We start from the raw sequence: 17512 nt of genomic DNA, 5'->3' as shown, positions 1-17512 counted from the left end.
TTACGTGCCTTTAACAGACAAAGACAAGCAGTGGTCAAGGTGGAAGTGACTTCCTGTCCTCTGTCCCCTCTCTCTTCTAGGGCACAGGTGAAACGGTGTGGTCCGGAGCAGACAGAGGCTGCATTTGCCGCGTGTCATTTTTTTTTTTGCTGCTCCATACCATGATGAACAACTGCACAGTGTTTTTTTTTTTTTAACCCACCAGCCTGATTTGACCAAACAAACAAAAAAAAATGTTTGAAATTTCTGGTTTGCCATTAACTGCTGGAATGGTTTTTATTTTTTCCCTCTAAAATGCTTTCTGAGTGATGAGACATGAAAGCATGAAGACGTCAAATCCTTTTTAGACTCGGCTTTGTTCACGCTGGCAGCCCAAATCTGACTCTTAAGGGTCGGTTCCAGCAAAAATGTTTCATTCGCTTACGGCATCGTTTAAAACGACAAGAGGAGCTTAGAATCTGTTTCCAGGAACTGATACTTTCTGTATTATATAAAGTAATTGCGCAGCTATTTTTCCCTTTTAGATTTCCACCCTGTTAGACAGCTGCCATTGTGACATGTATGTGTGTATACGTGAATGTGTAAGATAATATGCTGCATCCAAACCGCTTTTGTAGAAGAAAGTATCTTGGCGTTGTGTAGACGCCTACGTCGTAACTGGAAACCGATATAAACGCACCAGATATGCAGTCCACTGTCTGAATCCTGTTTCATCAGTGGCAGACCGGTGCAATCTGAAAAACAAATTGCATGCAGTTTGAACAGTAAAGGGTCAGTTCACCTAAAAATGAAAATTAGCCCATAGTCTACTCATCCTCAAGGCGTCCTGGGTGTATATGACTTTCTTCTTTCAGACGAATAGACTTGTAGTGTATTAATCCGGTCATGGCTCGTAAAGCTTTATAATGGTGGTAATAAACGCTTTTCTCTCTCTCTCTTCCCGGTGTTGGTTGTACGCTGAAGCCGTTCCGTGTGTGCAGCGGACGCCTCTGAGATGCATTATTCTCCGCTCTACAGGAGCCGAGCAAAGCAAAGTTTCCTTACTTTAGAAAATGAAAACCATTCGCCTCTCGGCTTCTGTTGAAATCCTGGCATTTTTCTTTACAAATCCTCATTTTGTACTTTTAATTATTTAAAAAAAAAATTTTTGTACATGCCCCAAGTCCTCAGACAGTTAGCAGAAGTATGAAAAAAAGTGTGTAGAACATTAAGTTAAATGTGTTTTTTAATGCAAAGCACATCAAGAGAGCCGTTATTCACCCCGGAGCCGTGAGAGGCATCTTTTATTTTGGATGGATGCACTTTATTTGACAAATTTTGTAAAAACACTCCCCCGAGCCTGCAAGAGCCAGAACATTTTTTTTTATATAACTCCGATTGGGTTTGTCCGAGAGAAGAAAGTCACGGACTAGTCTCAGACTAATTGTAATTTTTGGATGAACAAACCCTCTAATGCCTTTAACATTGCTGGAACTAATTGTTGCATGCGTTTTGTTTATACTGTATGCATGTCAGTGATTTTTTTTTTTTTTTTTTTGGATCTTGTTTTTGTGTCTTTGAGGTTCACAATAACTTTTTTTTTTCTCTCTCTGTTTTTTTTCTTAGGGATGAACTTTGAAAGGATGATCTGGCAATACTCATCGCACCACATGCGCTCACACACACACACACACACACACACACACACACACACAATGCACATCCAAATGGACTTCACTGAGGAGAGCTTGTATAAATGCTCTATTTCCATACCTGCGACAGTCTGACGGTCTTGAAAGATGGATGTATCGATCGGATTCTTTTATTTAAAAAGGAAAAAGCGGAATAGGGCTTCGTGCTGAGATTTTCCTGCCTGCAGTTTGAGGATTGTGTGAAATGCATTTTTTTGTTTTTTTTGGAGGGTGGGGGTTATTTGACGCAGGAGCAGATTTCTTGATGACTTCAGTATTACGGTCAGTTGGATTGTTCACACATCTCAGCGTGATGTCGGCCTTCGTGCTGAATCCAGTCTGTGATTAAAACATAATTCAATGCTACATTATGTGTAGGGATGTCTTTGCTCTACAAATCTGTGTTAATAGTAATGGCTTGTGTTTTCAGCTGAAGCATGTGATGCCCAGATAAAATAAACCACTTAACATTCGATAAATTCGTTAGAGGATTCTATAGTAAGCCGCAGGAGGCCATGTTTTACAGTGATCTTACTGTGGTTATGGGATGCAGTTTCAATGGCTCGGTATGGGATAATGTACAGACAGCTGGCCGTTAGAACAAACCGATCCCTGACACCGAGCTTACCCACCGAATAAATAAGTTGCAAACCTTTTAATACGTGAGAAGGAGTGCAGAATGATATAAGAAATTGTTTATCTGTGATCAGCTATTCTCCTAGGCATAGTTAGAAGAGTGTGTACAAACCACAGGATGCTGCCGTCAACCAATCACAAGGTGTTTCACAGAACCCAGTATAATATTTGCTATTAGAGTAGCAATGATGGCAATACGATAAAAGACTCCAATGTTAAATAACTAGCTTTTCTGAAAAAAGGTCTATAACAATGTAATAATGCAAACAATTTCTCCAGGCAAGTAATATAATCAGTTAGCTATAACTTTAGGCTTTTTGCAGTTGCCAAGCAATTCAGCAACATAAATATAGACAGATGGACACAGGTGTGTGTGTGTGTGTGTTTAGGGGTTTTTACAACAGGTATTTTGCAAAGAGTATCCGATACGCTAAATTGCCAAAAGTATTGGACCCCCCCTTTAATAAACAGTTTTGACTATTTTAGTAACAAAAATCTTAATTTTTAAGCATATAATGATATTGGATTGTGCGCTTCTTATGTGCTAGCAACAGTTTGGATGGGACCCTTTCGTGTTCTAACATGACAATGCATCTGCGTCAAAGGCATTCATTCAGCGTGGAAGAACTTATTGGTCTTCAGAAACCATGCTAAACAGCTTTAAATGTGTGACTATAATCAGGACTATAACTCAAGAACAAATAGCTATGATACCATACATTATATGGTCAAAAGTATTGGGATGTCAAAAGAACAGAAAAGGAAAACAACTGGCAACAGAAATGCTGACTTTGTAAAGCTTGTATTTCCATCTATTGCAACCATTTTGGAGGTGTCTAAAATAACTATAACCGTATGTACAAGTCACTGGTGTTTTAGTTTTTGGCTCAAAGTCTGCATTTAAAGGCTTGCTTAGTTGAAGACGCATTATTTTCCAGAGATTATCGTCGATTTGATGCTATTTAAACCTGACTGAGCTGGACAATGATGTATCTGCATTCAATAATGAAAATTGAGTGGTCAATCTTAAACATTAATTCTATTCTTCTGTTTGATACTGTGCACTATATAAATAAAGGTGATTTGATCTGTCCGAACTGTTGCTATAAAACAAAAAGCACGTTCTTCCCTAGAATGTCATTATATTAGGATTTTGTACTTGTGGAGTATTCAAACCTGTTCATTAGGTGGAGGTGCCGCAATACTTTTGTGACGTATGCATTGAAATTTTAGAAATCAACTCCAGAATGCTAAAATAATGATGTTGTTCCAAACGCATATTATTTTCTTTGTTTTGTGAAACACGACAGGTGCTTTTCCAAATGACGAAATGTAATGTTTTTAATAAAAGGTATGTGTTAAATTCATAACCGTCGCCTTTAGATTTGATGTTGTGGAACCCAAACAATACCGGTTCTCGGCAACTATAATAAACACGAGATTTGAGAGCTACTGCGTCGTTTGGTGGAAGGGAAGGTCAAATCTAAAGCCTTGGCTTAGACAGAATGCATGAGTTGTGCGCATAGACTACTTTTATGGGACTTTCGTGTGCTTGGAGCAAAAAAATCATCCACTTTCTTTATTTGGAAAACAGAATCTTCAACATTTTTGCGTATTTCACAGAAAAATAAGAAGTTGGGTCGCGAGTTCAGAGCACAAGTGTAGCGATATTACTGCTACACTTTTTTTGTGTTTCACATCACTGCACTGCTCAAAATAAGCTTGTCTATATTATCTAACATGCAGCAAGTAAAGTCCCACTCAGACCACGCTAAACCTTCAGTGGTCACTTTGATTGTAAGCGGTTTTCAATGCCAATTCTCTGTGCATGTTTGTGTGTTACCTGCACGCACAAACGTGGCTTTTGACAAATAAACTCACTGCTAAGCAATGACCTGTGCATTCGCCGGCCTCTTCTTTCACACAGAATCAACCAAATTGCTTCTCCTGGGTTTGTTTCGCTTCTCGGCAACGGAATCTTCTCGCCGTGAAGAGCGGTCTGATCGAACACAGATGAAATGGAGCGGTGCCACAAAGCTGGCTCTTTATTCTCCTTGTGCGTGCTTCTTTGTGGCGGTTCTCAACGGTTCACGTTGCACAAATGTGGAATAGGTTTGTCATGATGGGAGTCATAAAAACCGTTCAGTGCAAGATAAAAGTAACAGAACATGTAATTGGACACATCTATTTTAAAGAGCGGAAAACAATGTTGGCTTCAAAAGGTGCGCAATCAGACAATATTGCGCTTCCTGGATCTGCCTTTTAGACTCATTGCCTTGATCGAACTGCCTTTCTGGTTACGACTCACTGCCTGCCTTCTCACTATCGTTTATCGGATTATCCCTGCGTAAGATCTGACTAACTAGTTTCACTGTTACTGACCCATGGTACCGGTTAAGCTTTCAACCCGTTAATAAAACTTCCGCCTCCTCCTTACAATAGAACTGTACACAGAACAGTTATGAAATTTGTCGCCTAAAACCTTCATGGACAAGCAATAGCTTATACTTTCATTCATGTTTATGCTAATAACGATTGTACAGCAAGACTTAGAAACAATATTCAAATGCACAAAATGGATTACATTTAATAAATCTAACAAAAAGTCTAAATTTGTGCTGGATTAGTTGGATCTTCACAGAACTTAGCTATAGATTCTAGCTACCTAGAAAAGACCAAATCCTTCCCATTAAGATTATCTGATGCCAAGCACATCAAAGTGGACCCATCTCTTTGACCAATTGACATTAAACATTAAAAAAACATAAAAAAAACACAATTAAGTATGCATGTGACATTCATAAAAACACTGGAAACTCATATAGCTGGTCCACATTTAATGTCTTTTATTTAAAATGCATTTCTCCAAGATTATTAAATTTGATACTTTACAATCATATATAAGGTTTCAAAACATTTTTGCACAATTACACTGATTATACAGACTATTATATCACAGTAAGCCATAAAACCACATTGAAAACATTGCCCTAACCATAATATTGTATAATTTTATATATATATATATATATATATATATATATATATATATATATATATATATATATATATATATATATATATATATTTGTTTATTTTTATTAATATTTTTTTAAATCAAGTTTTTGTCCAATTAAAAAAACTTTTGTAATCATCCGGTAATTAACCAGTTGTAAAAAAAAACAGTAATTACATTAACTAAAGCTGTATTCCCTGGACTGAGATTATAATGAACTCAAGCATATGATCATACAAGGATGCAGAGACAAAGTGGTTTTAAGGGGTCATCAGATGCAAAATCCACTTTTCAAGTTGTTTGAACATGAATGCGTGTTGGAGGTTTGTGTACACATCCACCCTAAAATGATGAAAATCCACCCAGTGTTTTTTTAAATCCATGTTTTAAAATGCCTTTTCACAAATCAGTCTGATTCCTGTCAGAATCACAGGCCCCTCCCACGATAGTTGATTGACAAGGCCTTTGTCCCGCCCTCAGCGAGCTGTCATCAGTCATCTGTCATTGAGACGAATCGGAAGACGAGAATGTCTCTGATTAAGTGACTGAGGTGTTTTGTTGTTAGATGTAATCATATAGCAGTTGGCATTTACATCTGAGCTGCTGAAGAAGCAAAGGACTAATGCTACTTTCGTTCTGAAGGGAACGCAACGATCCCCGATCTACAGAAATGTAACTATATTTGTGCAAAGTATTTGTGATCCAGCTTTATCTACAGAAGAAAAAAAAATCCCCTTTCCTAATATGTTCTAGTTAGCCAGTTTCGCCAGGGAAAAGAGGGGCGGGGTCAGCAGAGCTTATTAGCATTTAAAGCAACATGGACTAGAATGGCTTGATGAAAACAGCCGATTTAGTATTTTTTAAACAGTTTTATGAAACTATGATATAGACTTTTCATTAAGACTCTCTTCGACTTGAGAATCATATCAACTTGTGGAAAATGGGCATCACACGACCCCGTTAAAATGACTATCCTGTTAAGGCTGAGCACATTTCTTCAGAAAAAATAAACTGAAAAATACTCTCATTAAAGGGTCAAATTCCCAGGTCAAAATATCAGGCAAGCTTGTGGTGCATCATGCTTCGTTAAAAAAATAAAGCTGAATCAATCCATATTCAATCACTTCAAAAACAAGTATATACTCTTAAGTACGCTTTAAGCCATTATGCCAGTATTTAGACATTATCAAATCATACAACTGCATTTTTATACCATAGAAACCTTTGTTGCAGTCACGCACATCTGTATAATTGCTACCAAAATAACTCCAACCAAAATAACCTTCAGATGCAATCTTCTTAGAAACAGCGTCCATTCACATGTTCTTTTCTAGTTAGTTAACTTAATTTGGCATACTATATAGGTGAGATACTTGTGTCATTTTGCACACAAGAAGATATAAATGGCATGAACGCTAACCACCGATCAGCAGATCAGTAATAGTCAACCCTGCTTTTGGAGAACAACAATAACTCCCTCCAAAGCTCCAACCCTGCGCAAAAAAAACCCCCATCTGTGATTTTCAAGTCATTCTGAGCAGCCGTCTGTACGTTCTGACTTAAACGGGAACATAAAGTCCACACTTTTGGCTTATGAATCACTAACTAGTTTATAAATTAAGGCAGAATGTAGCTAGTATGTTATAAGCTCCCTGTAAAACGATATGTAGTCAATTTATGATTTTTGTGTTGCGGCCTTCCAATTTGTAAAAAAAAAAAAACTGTTGAAATGCCTGAAATTTGACTTGAATTGAACTTCTTTTACATCACATGACTAATTGTTGACACTGCAATATGATTATTCATGAAAATAAACGTAACAGGCGTTTTATATTTAAATGACATTCATAAGCTGTATTTAAAAAGTAATAATAATAATAATAAATAGGTTTATTTCTGATATGACCGATTCCATTTAGATTCCAACATGGAGGGATGCACTGAAAACTCATTGAAATCCTAAGCATTAAAGTCTTCGCCAGGTGAAACATTAGCTTTCTAATGCAATTCTTTCAATCAGACGTTTTATTCTATGCATTTTGTCTGGTCGGAGAAAAATTTTACATCTAAAGTCAAGATTAATGAAATTTAGTGGCCCTTTATGTCCCAAACAGACTGTAACTTATGTAAGTTGGCCCCAGGAGCAGGGTTGACTAGCTGTGCGTAACTCATGCGTCTCTAACACAGTCACGCAAGCGGTGCAGCAGACTGGAGGGTTGATTGGCAGGTGACCGTTCTGCTACAGATACATGCCATTGATGAGGTAATCAGACTCTTCTGTGGTGAGAGGCAAAGCTTTCTTCAGTCTGCGACGTACAAGCCAGAGCCTGCAGCCCGCCATCAGTAAGAGCAGAACGCTGATGATCAGACCCAGAGCCAGGGGTAAGATAGCACCTTCACACACATACACAGAGAGTCACTACCAATATACAGATGGAGGAAAGACCTTTGTTTAGTGGGTATGATCTAAAACAGACCTGACTCAGGGGGTGGGTGTCCTTCCAGTAGACGGTGTATTTTAGATGATGGCGGTGAATTATGAGACTCTGTGAGAGGATTCAGCCGTTTTTCCTGATGGACAGAAGCCATGGGAGCTGCACGAAAAACAAACTTTAATTTTAATATTACACGCCGCAGGCTTTAAATTTGATCAAGAGCACGTTTAACACAAGAATACCACAACTACAACATAACAGAAGAACAATATTACTGGGAACGCTTTCACAACAAGTTTTTCAGCTGCTGAATGACAGAGCTCAAACAGAACTATTGTAAATATGACTTTTCTAATCATGAATTAAACACAAACAGCCTCTCAAATCATACTGCAGACCTGTTCCTGCAGCGTTGAGCTCCAACCTTAATTTATCGTGCCTGGACCAGCTAATCAAGGCCTTCAGATTAACTAGAAGCTTTCTGGAAAGTGTGTTGGAGCTGGTTGAAGCTAAACGTTGCAGGATACTGGCTCTCCAAAAGCAGGATTTGGACACACTTGGCGTAAAGAAAACAGAATATTCTATTCGTAACTCTTAACTAATATTGCTGTACATACGCGTGTATGTTTTCACGTTGGGGGATGGAGTTGCAGTGCTGTGATGTTTCGTTGCTGATGAAAGATGACAACAGAGCATTTGTTAGCAGCACAGACTCCGCGACCGAATAACTGCGTTTATACATTCGGGAATCAGCTAAATCGATTAAGTCTCACGCGATTTCTGAATGCACTCATTTATGCAATCAGACTTCTGGAGGAAGTTGTTGTGGTTTCCTTTGCAGCCACCGTACTGGAAGTGCTGGCAATCCCCCGTTTTAGCATCGTAATACCAGCGTGGGAAAACGCCTTTACATGGGCCGACCATTGGGGGCGCTGCACAGGGATCTGGCGCATAGAGAGAGAGAGAGAGGCATTTGCTCTCACTGTATCAAATGTCTAGACATACATAGAGAGGCTTTGTTTTGCCTTACCTTGCGAACTGAAGCCATAATGTTGATGCTGTTCAGGTTTGGGGATATCATTAGGCTGTATTTCTGTGGGCGTCTGGGCTTCTGCTTCAGTTTGCATATCTGGCTCGTGTTTAGACGGGGGGTTGGACTTATGACCACTATCAACTATAAAACAGAACCGACACTTCTTATTCATCTTCAAAGACCCCCGAAAAGCCTTTTTAGAAGATTTAGAAGATTACAATTTTGGCAGAAATCTTCATCCGATCGGTCGGGACAGTGTTGCTTTCCATCGCAGGCATAACCGATGTCTATACAGCAGCCGTCGTCGCACAAGAACTGATACCGAGAACAGTGACCTGTACACACTTCAGAGAAACACACGCCGCTGTGTCACATTCGCGTAGATTCAGGCTGACGTTTTGCTGTTAATTAGTGCCCACTAAGTCCTAATTGAAACGACTAGGAGACAACATGACAGGACAACTCCCCAGTGTCCTGCTCTGTTCATTTATACTACGAAATGAACACATCTAATTGATGTCCAGTCAACATGGTCCTAAACCAGCCTAAATATACTTAACACCAAGTAGTATAGCATGTCGTTTTTCACATTCCTAACATGCAAGCTCTATCTCACACACACACACACACAATTGAAAAACGTATCATCCATGCTTACTGTTAAGGAAGATTAAGAGACGAATAATTTCTGACCTTCTGCGTTTGATGCCGGGGCGAGCACACTGACAGACACGTTGTCGGATCTCTTCTGTCCCGCGGCGTCGGTGACGGTCAGCTCAAAGGAATAAACTCCTTCTCTGAGACCACTGAGTTTCAGGAGGCCTGGGTGAGTCGTCTGCACAAATCACACAACGTATTTAAGACGAGCGAACTTCTCTGAACCGGTCCACTCTACCGATATATTCAAATAACTAAGCAGTGTTCATTTCGACAGCAAAGTCTAGTTTTAGTCTAGACTACATCTACAGCCAGTTTAGTCAGCTAAAACCAAATGGGTTTAGTTACATTGTAATGCATTTATTAAACAGTTTTCGAACATTTCCAAACGAATTATTTTTGACATTAAGGTTAAAACTGATTTAACTGTGACACACAACATGCAATTATGTGAAATGTAACGACTTCTCGTAAAGAACAAGAACATGGGTTTCTTTTCAATTAAAGACCAATGGTTATATAGGCTGGTTATGCATTCTTTAGAACAACTTGTTCAAGCGGACATTATTTATATAAATCAATTTAGATTGTCCATTTAATTCACCACTGATTATAACACATGAATAATGATTATGGCTCATGCCATCATTTTATGTGGAGAGTAACAAGAGCTTGTGAACTTCACTACAACGTCTCACAGAAGACGGAGAGCAGATATTATTCGTTAAAACTGGAAAAGAATTCTATTATGGTTTGAATATTTTGGTTATGACATGACTCAAGCCCATATTCTGAAGTCTCTGCACAACACAAACATGGACTGAATAAATCTAACAGCCCGATTGGACGGCTTGCGATGGCCATCAGGTTGACACAGATGCTCAAGGCTGACCGCTGTGTTTTATTTAATGAAAGAGGCTTTTGGCAATAAGGCTGCGACTGCCTAAAAGGCGATCAAAAAGAAAGCACTTTGCAGCAACACAGAGATCGAAAGTCAGGTTTGGCCATTTTCTAGGTAACACAAACGAGCCGTGCCGAGATCAGAACGACCAGATGTCGTGATCGAAATTAAACACCAAATATTACGAAAAAACCAACAGTGCAGCAATCCTCACTGAACTAAAAAAGCCAGTGAGCCAGTGTAAGCGGTTCAGGTCGCTCAAAGCAATGTCATAATTTAAAACACGACTGACTATGAGAGATTTACCTTCATTTTAACGGAGGGATCTCCTTTCACAAGAGCCCATTCGTAACGTATAATATCCTGGTCATCAGTGCTGTCTCTGCCATCTAGCACCGCCCGGTCCGTCGGCAGCTGAACCATCAAGTCCCGGCCTGCATCACTACGAGGCGGCTCGTCCAAACCTGTGAGAACCAGACACACTTTCTTTAATCTAAAGTCTAAAGTCTAATCTAACCTAAAGCCCAGAAGATGAAGATGCAGAGCAGGAAGTGGACTACAATATAACTTCACGGCAGTACAGCAGCAATCAGTGAACAAACAAGCAAGAGTTATAAGAATTAATAAAGTTATGTTACTATCAAGCTGTTGCAAACATGTATGACCATATTTCTTGTGTTGAACACAAATGTGAATAAAAAAATTAAAAAAAATCTATCAGCAAATATTATGAGGGTGAGGAAATTATGACAAGTTTTAGATTTTCGGGTCACTAAGTTTTTTCCCCTCAACACTCGGATAGCTTCAAAGTTCTTTAGACTTCTATTGACTGCTTTATATTGTACACTACCGTTGCTGTTTGCAAGAAAGCAGCACAAAATAACACCAAAGCCGTTTCGCCATCGGTGAAACCCACCCTCATCGATCCCATATGAAGGTCTCCGGGCTGAAGTGCTTGGGCTGCCGGTGGCAGCAGACAGCAGGCCAGCTTCATGGAGTCTAGAGCTGCTGTTGTCCACCCGACTGTAGGTACTGAATCCCGGCTGGAATGAAAACGAGCACACGTTCCTGCCCCTGTACGTGCAGTTGAAGAGATAGCAGCGCAGACTGTCGTCGGGCTGCTTGAGGTCCTCCTGGATGATGGCGGCTGTGCAGTGCGGGTTGGAGCAGCAGGCGTGCGCGCAGTCCCTCCAGCTGAACACCCTCTGCGGGGCGGACAAGAACGCGGCGCCCTGCTCGATGGACGCGCTGGCGCGGATGATGCGCTCCTCCACCGCCTTGAAGCCGCCGATACAGCGGTCTTCATCCTCCTCGTCGTCCCTCGAATCCGACTCGTCCTGCTGAAGCTGCTTGCGGAACTCCTCAAGCAGCTCTTCCACGCCAGATATTTTCGATTTGAGATCGGATGCTGAAGAGGAGCGCGTCGTGACCGTCGTCGTCGTCATACAGAGAAGAAGAGAGCAGACGAGCGCGCGCTGGATACGATGCGCCTCACGAGACATAATGCCGCTGGAAACGCTAATTTGCCTGGATGAAAACAGTGGCACTCGTTTCCTCACATCACACTCGAGGTTTAAAGCGCTAGTTTAAGATGAAAAGAATTGCCGTTTCGCACATTTTAGAAGCCCAGCGCAAAGCACCTGCACCTGTCGTTGTCGCGGCCAGCTGAACTGAAACGAGTATAGCGGCTAATGCAGCATCACGCTGCGAGGCTAGCTCGGCCCTGCAGGCGGCACTCTGTGGCTCAGCCCAACCGCAACTTACTCGTATATTTATATATCTTTTATTTCTCCTGGTATATACAAAAAAAAGGACTTTGGCGAGTATATGCTACGCACGTCTTATAATAACGTAGTTTTCGCCTATTATATGTCTCTTTGACAACAACAACACAGCAACAAAACATACAATGAATCAAATATGTTTTTAATAAAGCTAATTAGCTGTAATTCTTGTGGGAGATCACAGATTTCATTACGAACTCATTATATGGAAGTCACGGCTTGATTAGACATGTAGGCTATTCCAGGGTTGGATGGAGCAGGCATATTTTTATTTATTTATTTATTTTTTATGCACCCTTAATGTACACGGCTAAAAAGTTGTATTTACATGGTTGTGTGGTTACTTTTAACAACACAGGTTGCATCAAAGAAGCACTGCGATATAATGACAGGGATATATGGAAGTGATTTTATGGTGAAGTCAATGCATAAATACATGACATTTCTACATTAAATATTTTCATATTTAAAGTCGAACATGATGCAGGTGTGTTCGACTTGAAACAGCATTGCAGCGACCCATCATCGTAGGACATCAAAGTACAGTACAGTTTGACAGCCGAGGGTCCCATATACTCTTCATAAACTCACTGTATTTTTGAAGTCATACACTGATCGGACGCCGCAGCGCCACTTCAAGTCAAACACGCTTAAAAAAGAAGTAAGGCATTTGTTGCATCTAGTGAAGAAAGTCATTGGTTGGTTTTGAGACTTTAGGGACCTCATCTATGCACCGACATTTTGAGAGACTCCAAAAAGAAAGGAAAACTTGAAATCACATCATATGAACCCTTTAAATAAGTTTTATATTAGTGTGCAATTTAAGCTTGTAGAAATTTGAGTTTATGGAAAGTGGATAGTATAGACATGTAATTCACTTGGAATTATGTTTACTAGGATTCTATAAATATCGAAGTTATGATCCCGCTTTTCCCATCATGCACTTGGGAATGAATAATTAAAAAGTTGTATTTACATGGTTGTGTGGTTGCTTTTGTTGTTTGGTTTAGTAACTTAATGTTGTGACATCTGGAGTTAACTTTCTACTCTAAATGACCCATTAATCCTTAAAACACTATCCACTATCTGTTTTATATATATATATATATATATATATATATATATATATATATATATATATATATATATATATAGTATAGTACTTTTTAAGCATGTGTAAAAAAATGCTGTACACAAAGAATTCTTTTCAAAAATAGAAGTGTTTGAAACATTTATTTTCCAAAATGAACAATGCAGTGAATGAACAAAAGAGAAATCTAAATCAAATCGATATTTGGTGTGACCACCCTTTGCCTTCAAAACAGCAGCAATTCTTCTAGGTACTCTTGCAGACATTTTTTTTGAAGAAACTCAACTGGTAAGTTGTTCAAAACATCTTGGAGAACTAATCAAATCTTCCACGAAGACCACTTCTGGCCAGACTTCTCCAGACAGTAGCTGGGTGTACCTGGGTCCCACTGGTTTCTGCCAGTTCTGAGCCGATGGCACTGCTGGACAGCTTCCGATTTCAAAGAGTAATAAACTGGATGTGTCTTTCATCTGCTGCACTAAGGTTCCTTGGTCGACCACTGTGTCTACGATCCTCAACGTTGCCCGTTTCTTTGTGCTTCTTCAAAAGAGCTTGAACAGCACATCTTGAAACCCCAGTCTGATTTGAAATCTTTGTCGGGGAAAGACCTTGTTGATGCGGTATAACTACTACCTTGTGTCTTGCTGCTGTTGGCATGACATGAAACGGTCTTTCACATGCTCACTAGAGTTTGGCTGTTCCTCACAGTTTTAAGCCTCGTACAAAGCTGTTTCTGTTTCAGTTTGTGACTGGATTTCATCCTACGTGTGACATTGATGATCATTAGCTGTTCGGGATAACTGGTTGATCATACACCTGACTATAATCCTACAAAATCCCTGACTTTGTGCAAGTGTACCTGTAAAAAGTGATGCTGGCTTCCTTTTTCTGCTGCCCATCTCTTCTTTTCGTCTTCATAAAAAGATTTGGACTCCCTAGTAGACGGTGTTCAGTCCTATTCTGATCCATTATTCTTGCGCATTTACTGTTGTACGCTGACTGTCCGCGCGGTCTCAAAAACGGCACAGCACTGGAACGATTTTTTTGTCATATGCACGCCAAAGTCAGTAACTTCTGTAACTTTAACAGGCAATTGTAATACAGCTTTCATAAAGCACTGTAAAAAAATATTTTGGAAATTTTTATAATTGTACCTAATGTTCTCTCTGAGGGATAAGCCACCCTAGAGATGAAATCTTAGAGCCAGAGCCAACTGAAATCAAAAGGGGAAAAGTATATACATTTTGAAGAGAGTGGCTTGACCGGTTTCCTCCTTGATTTCTCTTAAATTAGCTTAAATTTCAGCTCAGTGAAGTGCTTTAAGCACCAACACTTTTTCACTGAGTTAACTTGTGTTTTAAATGAAGAACTTTGTTTATCAGATCAGTAATGACTTGAAAACACAGAATGGCTCTGGAAAGTTACTATCGCTGGAAGAGTGATAAACGCAGACAATACTTTGTGTTGAACATATTTTTATTCATTTTTAAATACATTTATAGATTACAACATTAATAATTATTAGTTACCACATATCAATTAAAAGTAATGACTTCTGAAATATTTTAAAAAGTAAACAGTGACTAAATTGTGACTGTTTATTTTCTTTAAATATTACACAAAAGTATTTGTTACTTTTTGAAATATTACGTTTTTATTCATTTCTTATGTTAATGTCACTAAAAAGCCAGCAATGTCACTGTTTTTAAATTTTTACAATTATACAAAATAATATTTCATTTTTAAACATTAAGTTTTCTTTTTCATTTCTTATGTTTCATTTCTTATATTCTTATTTTGAGATAAGATTTGTGACTACATTATTTAAAAATAATATTATACAAAAATTCTTTACATTTTTAATATATATATACTGCAGCAAAGTGATGACATTTCAGATCACTATATATGTGTGAACTCTGTATAGATAAACCTGTAAACTCTGCACCTTATTACAAGTATGGTAGAACCATCACTTCCACCACAAAAGAAAGCTTTCTAAGTAATCTTCCTGACTTATCTCAATTCCTTAGCTCATCCAATACGACGCAAAAACTTGATGATGTAACAGAAACTATGCACTCTCTTTTTTCTAGGACTTTAGATACAGTTGCTCCTTTGCAAGATAAAAGAAAACAATCTGACTCCATGGTATAATGACAACACACGCACCCTAAAGAGAGCAGCCCGGAAAATGGAGCGCAGGTGGAGAAAAACTAAATTAGAAGTATTTCGTATTGCCTGGCGGGAGAGTATGCTGTCATACAGAAAAGCATTAAAAATAGCAAGATCTGATTATTTTTCATCCCTTTTAGAAGAAAACAAACACAACCCCCGGTATTTATTCAGTACAGTAACTAAATTAACAAAAAATAAAACGTCAACAGGTGCTAATATTCCCCAAGAGTATAGCTGCAATGAGTTTATGAATTTCTTTACTTCTAAGATTGATACCATCAGAGATAAAATTGTAACTACGCAGCCGTCAGCTACAGTTGCACATCAGTTAGTGAGCTATAGATCCCCTGAGGAAAAATTACACTCTTTCTCTATTATAGGAGAAGAAGACTTATACAAACTTGTTAAATCATCTAAACCGGCAACATATATGTTAGACCCTATTCCATCTAAACTATTAAAAGATTTGCTTCCAGAAGTCATAGATCCTATTTTGAACATTATTAATTCATCATTGTCATTAGGATATGTTCCCAAAACCTTCAAACTGGCAGTAGTTAAGCCTCTTATTAAGAAACCACATCTTGACCCCAAAGACTTAGGAAATTACAGACCAATCTCTAATCTCCCTTTTCTGTCAAAGATACTAGAAAGGTAGTATCCTCACAACTGTATTCCTTTTTAGAAAAAATGGTATCTGCGAGGATTTCCAATCAGGTTTTAGACCGTACCATAGTACTGAGACTGCTCTCATTAGAGTTACTAATGACCTGCTTCTATCATCGGATCGTGGTTTTATCTCGTTATTAGTGCTATTAGATCTTACCGCAGCATTCAATACTATTGATCACAACATTCTCTAGGATAGACTAGAAAACTATGTTGGCATTAGAGGAAAGCGCCTTAGCATGGTTTAAATCATCAGTTTGTAGCAGTAAATGAGGAGGTATATCGCTCACAAGTGTCCCAGAGATTATGTTCATCAAAGACCAGAACACCTAGATGCGCCCCGTGGACAGATCACCAGATCCTGATGCACACACACACGCTGATGCACACGCACACGCACACACACACACACACACACACACACACACACACACACACACACACACACTAAGTAATTTACGCTATCTGACACAGCTGGCAGCTGCGTTGAAAATTGAACTGGAAGTTATGCTGGGCGTCCGTTCAGAGGAGAACGGGCCCCAACTGAGTCTGGTTTTTCCCAAGGTTTTTTTTTTCTCCATTCTGTATGGATGGGGTTTATGGTTCCTCTGGCTTGCTTTGTTGGGGACACTTAACTTCTGGACACTTAACTGTGTCCAGGAGAGACCCGCCACCAGGCGCTCGCATGCCGGCCCCAGCCCCAGGCCTGGCTCCATGGCGGGGCCCTGGCTGTGCCGTGCATGCGGGTGATGTTGCGACTCTGTTATTTTTGTTGTTCATAAGGGGTGGGGTGGACCGCTCTTAGTCTGGCTTGTCACCTAGGACCTGTTTGCCTTGGGATACCCTACCAGGAGCATATAGCCCCGACAACCTAGATCCTAGGGTCATTCAGGCACTCAAACCCCTCCACCACGTTAAGGTGGCGATCCTAGGAGGGGATAATTACTTTTTTTGTAATTATAATTTTATTTATTTATTATGTTAACTATGTTATGTTTTTTGTAATTATTATTGTTTTTCATTTCATATGTTAATGTCACTAAAAAGCCACCAATTTGTAACTAATTATTACAAAAATATTATTTTCTTTTTTTTGAATTATCATTACATTTTTTTCATATATGTTGATGTCACTAAAAAAACACCAATTTGTGACTGATTATTACAGAAATATTCTTTTTTGTAATTGTTTTTTTTTTTCATTTCTTATGTTAATGTTACTAAATAGCCACCAATTTGTGACTGATTATTACAAAATATTCATTTATTTAATATTATTTTCTTTTCAAAAATATTCTTAACTTTTTTGTAATTATTTTTTTCATTTCTTATGTTGTTTAATTTTTTCTTTACTTTTTGTAATAATTATATATTTTTTCATGTCTTATGTTAATGTCACTAAAAAGCCACACATTTGTGACTGATTATTACAAAAATATTTTT

The 17512-nt window shown here is 38.8% G+C and overlaps 2 protein-coding genes across 5 annotated transcripts in view; one reads left to right on the top strand and one right to left on the bottom strand.

The window, feature by feature from the left end:
• pcmt (protein-L-isoaspartate (D-aspartate) O-methyltransferase) overlaps positions 1–16493 on the top strand; it is a 25213-nt gene extending 8720 nt beyond the window's left edge. Inside the window, exons 7-9 of one of the 4 annotated variants that reach the window (XR_006247188.1) lie at positions 1–87; positions 1606–1674; positions 16461–16493. The exon at positions 1–87 is cut by the window's left edge and continues 131 nt beyond it. Coding sequence is in view for 2 of the 4 variants with exons in the window: in XM_043218923.1 (XP_043074858.1) it covers positions 1–39; positions 1606–1618 (52 nt within the window). In the remaining 2 variants the exon portion in view is untranslated. Of the gene's footprint in view, positions 88–1605; positions 4201–16460 lie in introns of those variants that run through there. The other 3 variants (XR_006247187.1, XM_043218923.1, XM_043218925.1) reach the window with 3 other exon arrangements.
• lrp11 (low density lipoprotein receptor-related protein 11) lies at positions 5129–12055 on the bottom strand. The gene is made up of 9 exons (XM_043218922.1): positions 11265–12055; positions 10655–10812; positions 9484–9625; positions 9009–9134; positions 8788–8931; positions 8531–8701; positions 8375–8428; positions 7800–7916; positions 5129–7716 (listed from the first exon to the last, which is right to left on the bottom strand). Exons 1-9 carry the CDS (start codon positions 11848–11850, stop codon positions 7562–7564), a joined length of 1653 nt encoding a protein of 550 aa, XP_043074857.1. The 5' UTR covers positions 11851–12055; the 3' UTR covers positions 5129–7561.
• Positions 16494–17512: the final 1019 nt, after the last annotated feature.

This window comes from Puntigrus tetrazona, chromosome 20 (genome assembly GCF_018831695.1).
Source record: "Puntigrus tetrazona isolate hp1 chromosome 20, ASM1883169v1, whole genome shotgun sequence".
NCBI lineage: Eukaryota > Metazoa > Chordata > Actinopteri > Cypriniformes > Cyprinidae > Puntigrus > Puntigrus tetrazona.
This window is presented reverse-complemented; position numbering and strand designations above follow the sequence as displayed.

Bases quoted from the DNA above. Each gene is read 5' to 3' on its own strand.
- lrp11 (XM_043218922.1), bottom strand. From the start codon at position 11,850: ATGTCTCGTGAGGCGCATCGTATCCAGCGCGCGCTCGTCTGCTCTCTT. The intron at 9,626-10,654 runs GTAAATCTCTCA...TGATTTGTGCAG, and splicing joins ATCCCTCCGTTAAAATGAAG to ACGACTCACCCAGGCCTCCT. The intron at 8,932-9,008 runs GTAATCTTCTAA...TCTGTTTTATAG, and splicing joins TGAAGATTTCTGCCAAAATT to TTGATAGTGGTCATAAGTCC.